Raw genomic sequence first — 12821 nt, forward strand, 5'->3', positions numbered from 1 at the left:
CGCCCCTGCCCCTGTCCTTCCCCCCCTGCCCTTCCCCCATGCGCCCCGCCCCCGCCCCTGCCCCATGCCCTTGCCCTTGCCCTTCCCCTTCCCCTTCCCCTGCGCCCCGCCCCCGCCACTGCCCCCTGCCCCCCGCCCCCCTGCCCCACCTGTGCACCGCAGCCGCCGAGTTCACGTCCCCAAACTCCACAAAGCAGCTGACCTGCGGGGCGTGTGAGGAAGCGGTGTGAGCGTGTGCAGAGGTGGATGTGTGGGGAATGAGTGTGTGGCAGGGGGTTACATTCAGCAACGGGGCACGCACAGGCACACATACCCCCTCCTCACATACACCCACATCCATCGCCCCTCCCCCCATCGCCCCACCCCGCATCGCCCCGCCCCCCCCCAGCGCCCGTCCTCCCATCGCCCCTCCTCCCATCGCCCCTCCCCAATCTTCGGGTGCCTCAGCAGCTTGAGCTGCTTGTACCCGCACCCCTACACAAACACCCCCACCCACCCCTACACACACACACACAAGCACACACACACGCACGCACACCTGGCTCGGATGCCTCAGCAGCTTGAGCTGCTTGTACCCGCACCCCCACAAACACACACAAACACACACAACCACACACCTACACAAGCATACGCACCTGTCGCGGGTGCCTCAGCAGCTTGAGCTGCTTGTACCCGCACCCCCACCCCCCCCACCCCCCCCCACACCCGTACACAAACACACAAGCACGCATGCACCTGGCGCGGGTGCCTCAGCAGCTTGAGCTGCTTGTAGCCGGGCTGGCAGGCGAACAGCGCCGTCAGCTCGCCCTCGTCCACCGTGTCGCCCAGGTTGCCTGAGAGGGGGAGTGGGGAGTGTGGGGGGGGAGGGAGTGGGAAGGGGGGAGGGTTACATTCATGACTAGTCAAGAAGTGAAGGCGTAGCCAGGTACAATATTATTGTATTGGAAGGGGGTTGAACCAACCCCGTAAGGGTTGAACCAATCCCGTAACGGGAGGGGGTAGGGGAGGGAGGGGAGGGAGTGGGGAGGGAGTGGGAGGAAGTGGGAGGGAGGAGGGGGGGGGTTGTAAATACCAGCCCAAACTAAACCAAAGCCAACGAAAACGGGAGTGCAGGCAGAGGCGTTAGTTGCGAGCGATAATAGGGGGGAGTGGGAGGGGGGGAGTGGGGAGTGGGAGGGAGGGGGGGTTATATGAGCCCAAAGAAGTAGGGGGGAGTTGGTACCAAATGATGGGGGCAGCAAGTGGGAGGTGTGGTGAGGTAGGGGGTGAAATGGGTGTGGAATGGGGGTGGGCGTAGCCGTTCATATGGGAAACGGAATGGGGTGGTAGCCGTCCATGTGAAAAACGGAGTGTTTAAACTAATGGGAGGGGCTTAAATCACTGGGGAGATGAATCAACGACGCCGAAGGGGGGGGAGTGGGTGGGGGAGGAGGTGGGAGGTGAGGTATGGTAGGGGTGGAGGGGGAGGTGGAATGGGGGTGGGCGTAGCCGTTCATGTGGAATGGGGTGGTAGCCGTCCATGTGCAGGTCAGAGTGCTTAAACCATTTTGGGTGGGTGGATTGTAAATACCAGCCCAAACTAAACCAAGCCAAGCCACACTAGCGGGGGGAAACCGGGGGCTTAACCATGCGGTGGTGATGCAGCATGGAGTGGCAATGGAGCCACAGCGACAGTCGCGACGAGGAGAGGGATGGCTGGAGAGGGATGGCTGGAGAGGGATGGCTGGAGAGGGATGGCTGGTGAGGGATGGCTGGAGAGGGATGGCTGGAGAGGGATGGCTGGAGAGGGATGGCTGGAGAGGGATGGCTGGTGAGGGATGGCTGGAGAGGGATGGCTGGAGAGGGATGGCTGGAGAGGGATGGCTGGTGAGGGATGGCTGGAGAGGGATGGCTGGAGAGGGATGGCTGGAGAGGGATGGCTGGAGAGGGATGGCTGGTGAGGGATGGCTGGAGAGGGATGGCTGGAGAGGGATGGCTGGAGAGGGATGGCTGGAGAGGGATGGCTGGTGAGGCGTGAGTTTGGGGGCAGGCTCTGCGAGGGGGCCAAAACCCGGAGCTGGGCCGCACCACAAGCTGCTAGCTGTGGGTGTGTGCGTGTGTATGTGTGTGTGTGTGTGTGTATGTGTGTATGTGTTTTGTGTATTGGGGGGAGGGCTGTGTGCGGGTTGGGGAGGGGGATGGGTGCATGATGGGGATTCGGTGTGGGCGGGTGCGAAACACACACTCTTTCTCGTCCCCCTCCCTCCATCTCCCTCTCCCCCCTCCGCCCTCCCCTTCATCCATCCCCTTCATCCATTCTGTCTATCTTCCCGCCCCTCTCCATCCATCCCTCACCAATGAACAAGGTGTTACAGGGCGTGCGTGCAAAACACACTCCCTTCCCCTCCTCCCTCTCCTCCCCCTCTCACCAATGAAGAGCGTGTTGCAGGGCGGGTTGTCGAACTTGTTGGTGACGGGGCCAAAGCCGGCCACCGGAGTCGGGTTGATCAGGCCTGAGGCGGTGACATCAGCAACAACAACACGGAACTTGAAGCAACAGCGACAGCGTGGACAGTATATTCCAGCTAAGCTAAGGCGTTAGCAATGAGCAAAATGATAACAACAGCAGCAACAGGCCAGCATCCCGCAGCCTTGATTCAGCTTCAGGCCTTCTGGATCCTTATCCTGAACCTATAATTCCCTTGAATACGGCTCTTGCTCTTTACATATAGCGCTGCTCGCCACTCGCCTGCGTGGCTAGCGGCCATAGCGCTGGCCTGCCCTGGCGGCGGCAGCAGTGTTGCGCCGCCGCCGCCGCCGCCGTGGTGGTGTACGGCGTGCCCGGCAGGCCTCAGGGCGGCTAGGGTGGAGGCCAGCAGGGGCCCGGTGGTGAAGGCGGCGTGGGGGGCCATGGCTGGGTGGTGCAGGGTGGAGGGGGGGAGGCGGAGGGGGGTTACATTCGTGGGGTACGAAGCGAAGTTGCCTGGCGCATTGGGCAGGGTGTTACATTCATGCCTATTTAAGAAGTGAAGGGGGGGTTAGCTGTTCATGTGGAGAACGGAGTGATGAAATCATACGTAAGATGTGGAGGGGTGGGGGCGGAGGAGGAGGAGGGGGAGGGCGGGTGCCGATGGGTGGTGGTGTTGGTGGTGCAGGTGGGATGGGGAATGGACGGGTTCGTCGCAGGCACAGGCGAAGGAGGGAGCACGACGCCACTCAGTGCCGTGCCTGCACTGCCGCGCACTGCATTGCAGCTCGCTGCTAGTGCAGGCGCAGCGGGGCACGCCACACCACACCGCACCCCACCCCACCCCACCCCACCCCACCACACCACACCACACACCACACATAGTAGTACGGCACACGCACCGCATTCCCCAACCCCCCAAACACCCCAACCCTCAGGCTGCTCAGCCCACCCGGCCCTCCCCCCGGTCCTCATCTCCCACTCACCGGTGTAGGCAGGCATGCCGGCGTGCGGGCCCATCGTCGCCACCAGGGTGGCTGCGGGCTGCGGCCGCGCCGCCACCGCCATCGCCGGGCCGCCCATGCCGCCCATGCCGCCTGCAGCGGTGCGGCGCAGGTGGTGCGGTTTAGTTTGGGCTGGCATCTACAACACCCCCAACACACACACACACACACACACACGCATATACACACACACACACACACGTACACATACACACATACACACACGCATACACACACACACGAAACACACACACACACACACACACAACACGCACAGGCACACACATACACACACACACACACACACACACACACACACACACACACACACACACACACACACACACACACACACACACACACACACACACACACACGCACACAGGGGGTTCCAGGCTTTTTGCGGGTAAGTATGACTACCGGGGTCGACGCGGCTACAAGACGCTCGGTATCGGTAGGTATCCGTAAGTAACTCCGTCGCGCCGTCTGGGCGGGCTTCGTTTTGTTGTTTTCTTTTCAACACACACACACACACACACACACACACACACACACACACACACGCACACCTCCCCCCTTCCCCTCCCCCCCCCACTACTTATCACCACTACTACTCCAGACTACTTGCTTTCAATAGGAACTTAGTATTTTAGCGTTAGCCGCCACGGAAACACGGGGGAACCAGCAGCCTGCCACTGGCGAAACAACGGTATGGAATGCGTCGCGTGTGCCCGCTGTACCTCTGGACGTCGGCACTTCACTTCATATTTGATACACACCATCCCATGGATGGCTATCCCCCCCCCACACGAAACACACACGAAACAGACCCTCTCTCTCGCTAGCTCACCGCTCATGCTGGCCATGGGCGCCATGCCGGCGCCGCCCGCCATCACGCCCGAGCCCGCCGCGCCCACGGGTCCGCCCTGGCCGCGGGACACGTCGGCTCGGCGGATGGTGGGGTCGTCAGACTGGAGGGAGGAGGGAGGAGGGAAAGGAGGGAGGAGGGAGGAGAGGGTGGGAGGAGGGGGAGAGGAGGGAGGAGGGAGAGGGTGGGAGAGGGCAGGGGGAGGCGGAGGAGGGAGGGAGGAGGGAGGAGGGAGGAGGGAGGGTGCGTTTGTGTGGCTTGTTGAGGTGTAGCCCACCACTCCAACTGCCCCCGCGTGAGCGCGACCCAAAAACCTAAACCGGTCGGGGCGATTGCGTGTTTGCCCGCATCTGGTGGCACAGCAACGGCGGCCGCCACAGCACCACAGCAGCTGCTGGAGGCGCCATTCCCTCGAGGGCAGGAGCAGCAGCCGGTGCCGCCCACGGGTGCCGCCCCACACACCTATTACTAATCGCCTCGCCCACCCACCCACCCCCGCCATCCCCGCCATCCCCATCACGCCAGCCTGGATCCTTTCATCATTAGTCATCATCGCTATATCATCATCTCTTGTTCTCCTCACCTTGAGGTACATGTTCTTGTGCGCCATCTCGCATCGAAGGTGGCAGTCGACGTCGAATGGCATGTCGTGCAGGAGCAGCATCGCCGACTGTATGTTTTGCGTGTGTGCATGTGCGTGAGTTTGCGTCATAGGAAAAGCAAAAAAGGGGCCGGGACCAGCCGTCACGGGGCACGCGGGGGGCGTCAGGACAGGGAGGCAGGGGCGGCGGTGCGGCGGCGGCGGCCGGCGTGACTGCAAAGTGCATGACTACGGCCGGCGGCAGCGGTCGCCATACAAATCGGCATCCCGCCAGGGCGTCACACCCACACACACACACACACACACACACACACACACACACACACACAGTGCTAGCCACATGCGACGCCCAACGTGTATGCGAGGCTGACTAAACCCATCGGCGTCGGCGTCAGCACCCGCCTCAGAATGGAAGCTGCGGCCACCCAAGCAGCCCTGCTGCTCATCCCACAAACGCACCTGTGCCGCGGCGGGAGTGGCGAACAGCGCAAAGCCCTGCGGCGAGGTCCCCGCCGCCGTGCTCTTAAGGTTCATCTGCACGTGCGAAGAGGGAAGGGGGCCGATGAGTCACGGCTCTTGTACGCCCCGTAAAACCGGCCTGCCCCCCGGCGGTTGCTGACGTCCGCCGCCGCGAGGCCTGGAAACCGCTCCTGAACGCGGATGGGCTGCAGCGGGCGGGCTGCGGGCGGCGGCGGTGGCGGCCACGGAAATCCCCCCCCCCCCCTCCTCCCCGGCTCCCGAGAGGCCGCGCGAGCCCAGCCGACAGCGAGTTCCCGGCGCGGCCGAGTTCAGACTCCCGGCGCGAGCAAGAGCCCCCGCCGGCCTGACAAAACCCGAAACCCCTCCGAACCAGCTTCACACACTGCTCGGGAACGCCCTCCCTTCAAGGCCTGCACAGGCGCTGCGTCACTGCTGCCACCGGCAGGGAGCCGGATGCCGACGGCGATGGCAAAGGCCCGGATAACCGCAGCGAGCCCAAGCGGCACCCGTATGTGACTCCCACACTTGCCAGACGCAGCATCGCCCGGCATTGCAGCCAAGGAAGCTGAGGTCCTCGCGTGGACTAGTAAATCGAGTACCCGCCAGCTCACCTGTGACGCCTCATAGCCCGGCAGGAAGCAAACGAGGTTGTGGAGCTCCCGCTCATGAACATTGGCTGGGAAGCCCGTTACGAAGATGGTGCGTATTTCTTCACCGGTCGGCGACAGAGCGACTCCTGCTGCGGGGAGCACCGCATACACGCCCAGGGGCTGCTCCCCGGAGTACGCCGGGGCTGCAGCTGGTGTTGGAAACATGGCTGACGGCGTCGCAGATTGCTCAAACGAGCAGCTCCAGCGCCTTGCTTACTGGAATGGTACTGGTACGCGTCGTGACTGCGCGACGTCAGGGGCAGCACCCCCTATGCCTGTGTCTTTGTCACCCGTTTCTATATAACAGGGCTCCGCTGCCAGCGAGGCACGCCTGGTCCGAAGAAGAGCGCCGATTTGCGCGCGAGCCTCTTAAAATGCGTCCGTTGCAGCAGTTCAGGCTGCCAAAGCAGATATCAATGCAATGGTGTAGTCGCAGCGTGCCAAGCGGAGCTGCAGGATGCGCAGAGCGTCGCTTACTCAGAGTCGACGAAGTGCGAGAAGTTCTAATAAGACGAACTAGGATGGCGATAATGCGTGGGTATTGAACTAAGTGATTGAAGTACGCACAAGGTCGTTGCTGAGCCATTTTCCACAAAAAAGGTACGGCGAGGGAATTGGCACAGCAGCTTGGGCCGCTGCGGCAAGTTCTCTTGAGCTGCCCTGTCCAAACATATCCATTTGCACCAATTACTACACCGCAACATCGGTTTGGGGCGCGGGAGGCGTGTGGCAGCGACGCATAAGCAGCAGGGCGCGAGCCTGCGGGTGACAGCCCACTTGCTCACGCTGTTCTGCTACAAACACTTCTCTTTAAAAGCTCCTACTACACAAGTCAAGCGTGTCGATGTCCGCTGTGCCTGCGTAAGAACACCTCGAAACCGCGTGCAAGCGGCAGACGCAGTGGCGCCGTTTAATATATGACTCGTTAACATTTTTAAGAACGATCGACAATATACCAACCCCTTAGCTGCTCGCTGTTTTCCGCTTCGAGTTTTGTCGCTTGGACATAACTCACACTAATTCAGCGTTCTCTATTGCTGCAGTTTGATCGCATTTATCAATGCAACAGAGACAGTGCGCTCTCGGTCTCTCAGCGTCGCCAGCTGGCTTTGCACTGAAGGCAAGCAGCGCTCTCTTGGTATTATGGCGACCTGCGCACATTCAGATGAAAACCATGCACATCAATCTGTTGATGGTGAGCGCACATGCGCTGGAACTGAAAGCCGAGAACTCAGTGCCGTGATTACTGCCAGCCATCCGTGACCGGGTGTGCCGGCAGCCTTTGTCTGCTTGTGTCCTCTATGTTATTTTGTGACAGACTGACAGGATGTGGCGGTGACATACAGGAGCTGGCCGACCGGCAGTTGGGGCCGGACCGCGATACCCGCCAACATCTTAGGAAAGCGGACCGGGACCTGTTGGCAGTAGCGTCGAGCGCGTGTCGGGCCAAGGAGTTGGGGGCGTCTCTGAGGTGTGCGGTGGCAGCGGGCGGGCAGCGCCCAGGCCTGGAGCACTCGACGGCGTCTTGCATTTGCATTCACACTAGCACGCATTTCCCCGCCCCCCCAGCCCCTGCGAAGGCGCTGCTGCTTGCCATCCGCCCAAACTCTCCTCACCTGGACTGCACGTCTCGCGCTTTAAACGTTCCAGCGCTTTGGACGTTCTGTGCGCCGGACGGGGTCTGTAGCTGAAAGAGGTTACATAAGAGACGACAGCCGTGGACTAAGCCAGGGCCCCAAAACGTACGCACGAGACACGCACGCTCACCATAGGGTAGATCCCCGAATGTTCCTCATGCTCCTCACCTCCGGAGAGGGGAGAAACCCCAGGCCCGGCTCACCGCAAACGCTAGCGGAGTTCATGTTCATGTGGCCTTAGTCGTGTGCTCAGCAGCACAGTCAGCGGCACAGGGCGGGCAGTGCCATCTGCCCTTGGTGAATGGGGACGCCGTCCAGAGGCGGCGTAAAACTCTGCGTGTGCCGGCCTGAGCTGCACTGTCTTTGAAATGCGTAGATGCGAATGCGAATGCGAGTGCGGGCGGCAGCGGAGGTTGTTGTCGCTTGCAATCAGTGACAGCGGTCTGTACCGCGCGACTGGGCTACTCTAGCTTCCCCTGGGGTTCCTTGGGCGCACACAAGGTTTAGGCTGTCACTCTGACGACGGTCAGAATTGCACTGGGGAACATCCGCGTCGCAGGACTGCTGGTATGGTGTGACCCATACTTTGGGTGTCGAGCATGCAGGCTGCCATCACCAGGAAATGAGGAAACACCTGGGTCTGGGCCTGTGTTCTGCTGCTGACATGGTGGTGACACATGGCAGGCCGACACAACCACCAGCCAGCAAGACTGTTTCTAACAGGACACAGCGGCGGCTGCAGGGCACTTTTTCCTTTATGAACCTGCCCCGTTAGTTCCCCGGCGAATGGTTGAGGCGTGGAAACACGCCGGTCAGATTCTTATGCAGGCGAACCACCATCCCTCCCCAGTGAGGATGGGGTAGGGCACAAACACACGCTACACAGGCGCAGGCCCCACAAAACACGCGCTTTTCAGCGCGCCCACGTGAGATTGACAGGCTGCAACCGGCGGAAATGGGCTGGGCATCATGCTATTCAGTTAGTCTCTCATCTCATCAAACATCCCCCCACCCCGCCCGCACCATCACCCACACCGTCCGCCCCCCTCCCCCGACCTGTCAGGCCAGCTCCAGCGCGCGGGCGGCCTCGGGGCGGGGCGGGGCGGGGCGGCCTCGGGGCGGGGCGGGTGGTGCACCGCCACCAGGCCCTGGAAGGTCGGGCCGGACTCGTCGGGCCAGACTCGTCGGCGGGGGTGATCTGTGCTGGTGTGGAGGGTGTGTGTGTGTGTGTGTGTGTGTGTACGTGTGCGTGTGTGAAGGTGTGTGGAGGTGTGTGTGTGGAGGTATGGGTGCCCCGCCCCGCCTCGCCCTGCGCCAGCCACGCCACGCTTGTTACCCGCCCTGCTACAGCCACGCCACCCGCTGCTACAGCCACGACACCCACTGCTACAGCCCGCTTCTCTCACCGCCTGGGTGGCTCCCGGCAGGGGCTTGTAGGCGAGGGCCAGGGTGCGCAGCGCGCGGCGGCCGAAGCGGCACATGGCGGCGGCCAGCGGGGCGCAGGCCAGTGAGGCTCGGTCAGGGGGCACCACGCCTGTTATATCGCCAGGCGCGGTATGAAAGTCAGATCAGATAGTTGTCAGATCACGTGACAGACTGATTGATGTGTAGCGGCTCAGTAGAAGCCCGCTATACAACCACGCCCTTGCCGTTGTTGGCCAGCACCGAGGTGCAGCGCTCCAGGATGGACTCGGGTGCGCCCGGTGGGTGTGGTGGTTGGGGGAAGGTGTGTGGTGTGAGCCATGGGGTGAGGCGTGTGGGGGTGTTAGGGATATCAAATATACGGGTGACTGCTACGGCAATGGTCATGGTGGGGTTCCAGTCATGACTAGTTAGTTTTAGTGGGGGAGGGAAAAGAGGAGTCAGAAAGAGGGGTTGGGCAGGGCCAGGGAGCGGTACGGTGCAGTGGAAGTGTGCCCCCTCCCCGGCCCCAAGCCGCCGCCGCCGTCGCTACCTCACCTTGCTCCACATGATGCTGCGGGCGTCGCCCGACAACAAGACGGGCATCATCTTGCGGTCCCTGGATGCACGGTTCACGATCTTTTGTTTTGTTTTCGATATTGTTTTTTTGTTTTGAGTGTGGGCATGGACGCGTGGCTGAAGAGGTGTGGTGGTAGCGGTGGCGGCGATGGTGAGAGGTGCAGCTGGAACGGGGAACGGAGGGGTGATGCAGGGTTGGCGAGTCATGTCGGTCGCAATGCAGTCCCCATGGACATGCCGCAAAGCGTGCCCCAGGCTCTTCACATGCGGTTGAAGTAGAGCAGATGATCGGCGGCCTCAACCATGGGGCCCCTGGTCAAGGCCGTCGGCCATCTGCTACACATGCGATGCAGTGCTTTCACTGCCCCGCTATTTCACTGCCCCAGGTTTTGCACAGACCACACCAAACCACACCAGGCCAAGCCGAGTGTCCCAACAAGCAACGACCAGCTAGACCAGCAACCCACAAGACGACCACAACCCACCGAGTGCACTCCAGTGTGGCGTTGTGGCTGAAGCGCTCCGCCCAGTGCACGTTGCGCGTCAGCCCGCCGCGGCCGCCCACCGCGCCACCGCGCCCGCCACCGCCGCCGCCGTCCGCCTGCACGCCGCCGCCCAGCCCCGCGGCAGCAGCGGAGCCGGCTGGGACATAGACATGGGGTTATTAACGTGCTTGAAAAAACGCAACACGCACAAGCGAATGGGGGTGGTCGGCGACCGAAGCGGGCAGCTCTGCCTGCGTGTGTGGCAATGGTGATGGCGATGTGCCGACGTGCCGGTGCGTTACTCGATGTGAGGTGGCGAGGTAGGCTGCGAGAAGGCTGCAGAAAATTGTGCTTGTGTAGATGATTGCGTTGCGCATCACACCATCGCGCGCGCTCCATGGAAGGAAAACACAACGAGACACCCTCTGCACGCTCACCCACCCACCCGCACGCATGCACGCACGTTCAATCAACAAGACTAGCGTTCGCACTGTAGCTTATTAATGACAACCATGTCAAGCCATAGACGTGATTGCGGGCTTGCTGAATAACCTTGGCGGGAGTTCCCGGGGCCAGGTAGGTGTGCCAATTTCTGGGGACGGGTTTTTCCCATAGTGGTACCCGCTTGCCCGCAATGCCGGCTCCGCAAATGACTGGCCCGCCGTCGGTAGCACCGCCAACAGCACCAGCGGCAGCTGCACTCCCAACAGCACCAGCGGCAGCTGCACCGCCAACAGCACCAGCGGCACCTCTCGCTGCTGCTGTTGCTACAGCTGCAGATTAGGCCGCTGCGGGAGACGGCAGGTAGCGCGCAACAGCTTATCCACGGGCCCCGACTAACTTGGCACCGCGCCCTACCGCCGCCGCTTTGCCAGCCGCCACCGCGACCACCGTCGCCTGTTACAGGTCAAAGAGTGCGGCTGCTGCGGCGGCTGTAGCAGCAGCTGCAGCTTGCGAGGAGGCCTGTGCAAAAGGACAGTCAAAGCCAGGGGATGCCATGGGGTCATGGTCAGGCAAGATGTGGGGACTCCTGGCTGCGGGCTGCCGAGCAGGTGGTTATGCTTGTGCTCAAGCACGCTGGCAGACGTCAGCATGTCCCCAGCTCCTGCCCTGAATCAACTGTGCCCTGGCTCCGGCCCTGGCCCCAACTCCTGCCCTGACCTCCGGCCACAGCTTCTGCCCTGACATATCCAGTTCATACTTCATTCTCCGGTGCCCCGGTACCGCCCCCAGCTCTGCCTTGGACCCACCATGCCCCGGCCCCGCCCCTAGTCCCTGCCCTGACCCCCGCCATCCCCGGCTCCTCCCATCTCCTTGTCTCAAGCACCTGGCCCAGGTCCTGCCCAATCCAACCCAGCCCGCAAGCCCGTGGCGCCGCATCTCCCCTTCCGTTCTGTTTCCTAACACGTGTATGTAGGGCAGCATGGCCTCACCATGACAGCGTCAGCTCCCTAGTCCCAACAGACCCAGCGCGGGCATGCACGGCGAGACAAGACGCAAAACTCCTTTTCTTCTTGCATCTTTGGTTAGGTGCGCATGTCCATGTTATATTTACGTCCAGACGTATAATGTGTGCTTCTGGGTATCCAAATTAAAAGAAATGACAAGCTATTGTGGAAATTCGCGAAAATTTGTTTCCAGTGGGATGGGCCCGCAGATGGGGCCGGGTTCTGGGACTATCTGGAGGGCACACTAAATAGTTTACTATTTAGTAACCGATTTCGTAATCGCGTAAAAACTCATTCATGCAAAGCAGGCTTCTGTTCGCGGGGAGTTCGCCCCAGATCCTCAAGGCAAAGGCTCTCCCCGTGCCGTGCCGCGTAGTAAAGGGCGAAAAACGCCACGGACATTGTATTTGTAGCCCTTTACTACGGACTGAAGGGCGGACATCGTTCCGTGGCCTCCTTCCTGGCCTCGGCTCTACAACGTCATGTTCGCTTGTGCGTGTTGCGTTTTTTCAAGCACGTCAATAATCGACCGCCCCACAACAGCGAGCGCGGCCGGCGGGGTTTAATCCTCACGCCCGCGTACCTTGTTTGGTTTGGTGTCGCTGCTACGTACGGGGCGGTTGGAACGATGTCGGTGGCGTTTGTCGCCCTTAGCGGCGACAGCAGCGGCCAGCAAGGCGCTGCCCTTTCCTGCTCTTGGACTTAGTTCCGCTGCTGCCCGCAGGCGGCGGCCAGTGCAAGGGCCAGTGTGCGTGTGGCAGCACCTACGCCCGTCTACGCCCCTCGCCGGGTGTGCCCCGCGATCGTGTATGGTTCCCAGCACCTGGGGCCCAAAGACGCGCAGCTCCACGAGCTGCGCTCTGGTTGCGGGAAGGCGAGCTGCGTGCTATCGTACGACGGTGTGCACGATGGCCTGTTCCGCTACAGCAGCCGCTCGTTCTTCAGCCTCCGCCACATGTACACGTATGCGGACCAGCTCATTGGCAGCGGCATGAAGGTGGAGGCATATGCCAAGTCGCAGCAGCGCCTCGTGGCCACCACGCTGCCGCCAGACGCCCAGCGGCCGCAGCACTTCACGGCAGTGCTCGTATCTTCCTTCTTTTCGACAGATAAGAAATTTCTTATTCTTAAGTCCAAAAATCTGTGAAAACGCTTCAGGTTTTGGGGGGTCTTTCTGAGAATCGCAGAAGACATTTTGGGGCAGGGGTTCGGGGTGTCCAAC

At 61.5% G+C, this 12821-nt stretch overlaps 1 protein-coding gene across 1 annotated transcript in view; it reads right to left on the minus strand.

The window, feature by feature from the left end:
* CHLRE_15g643703v5 (uncharacterized protein) overlaps positions 1–6959 on the minus strand; it is an 8026-nt gene extending 1067 nt beyond the window's left edge. Inside the window, exons 1-9 of the mRNA XM_043070723.1 lie at positions 6011–6959; positions 5379–5453; positions 4902–4988; positions 4301–4421; positions 3433–3543; positions 2729–2893; positions 2409–2492; positions 736–833; positions 150–202 (exon numbers count right to left, since the gene is read on the minus strand). Coding sequence (XP_042916561.1) covers positions 150–202; positions 736–833; positions 2409–2492; positions 2729–2893; positions 3433–3543; positions 4301–4421; positions 4902–4988; positions 5379–5453; positions 6011–6214 — 998 coding nt within the window. The 5' untranslated portion in view covers positions 6215–6959. The remainder of the gene's footprint in view (positions 1–149; positions 203–735; positions 834–2408; positions 2493–2728; positions 2894–3432; positions 3544–4300; positions 4422–4901; positions 4989–5378; positions 5454–6010) is intronic.
* Positions 6960–12821: the final 5862 nt, after the last annotated feature.

This window comes from Chlamydomonas reinhardtii, chromosome 15 (genome assembly GCF_000002595.2).
Source record: "Chlamydomonas reinhardtii strain CC-503 cw92 mt+ chromosome 15, whole genome shotgun sequence".
NCBI lineage: Eukaryota > Viridiplantae > Chlorophyta > Chlorophyceae > Chlamydomonadales > Chlamydomonadaceae > Chlamydomonas > Chlamydomonas reinhardtii.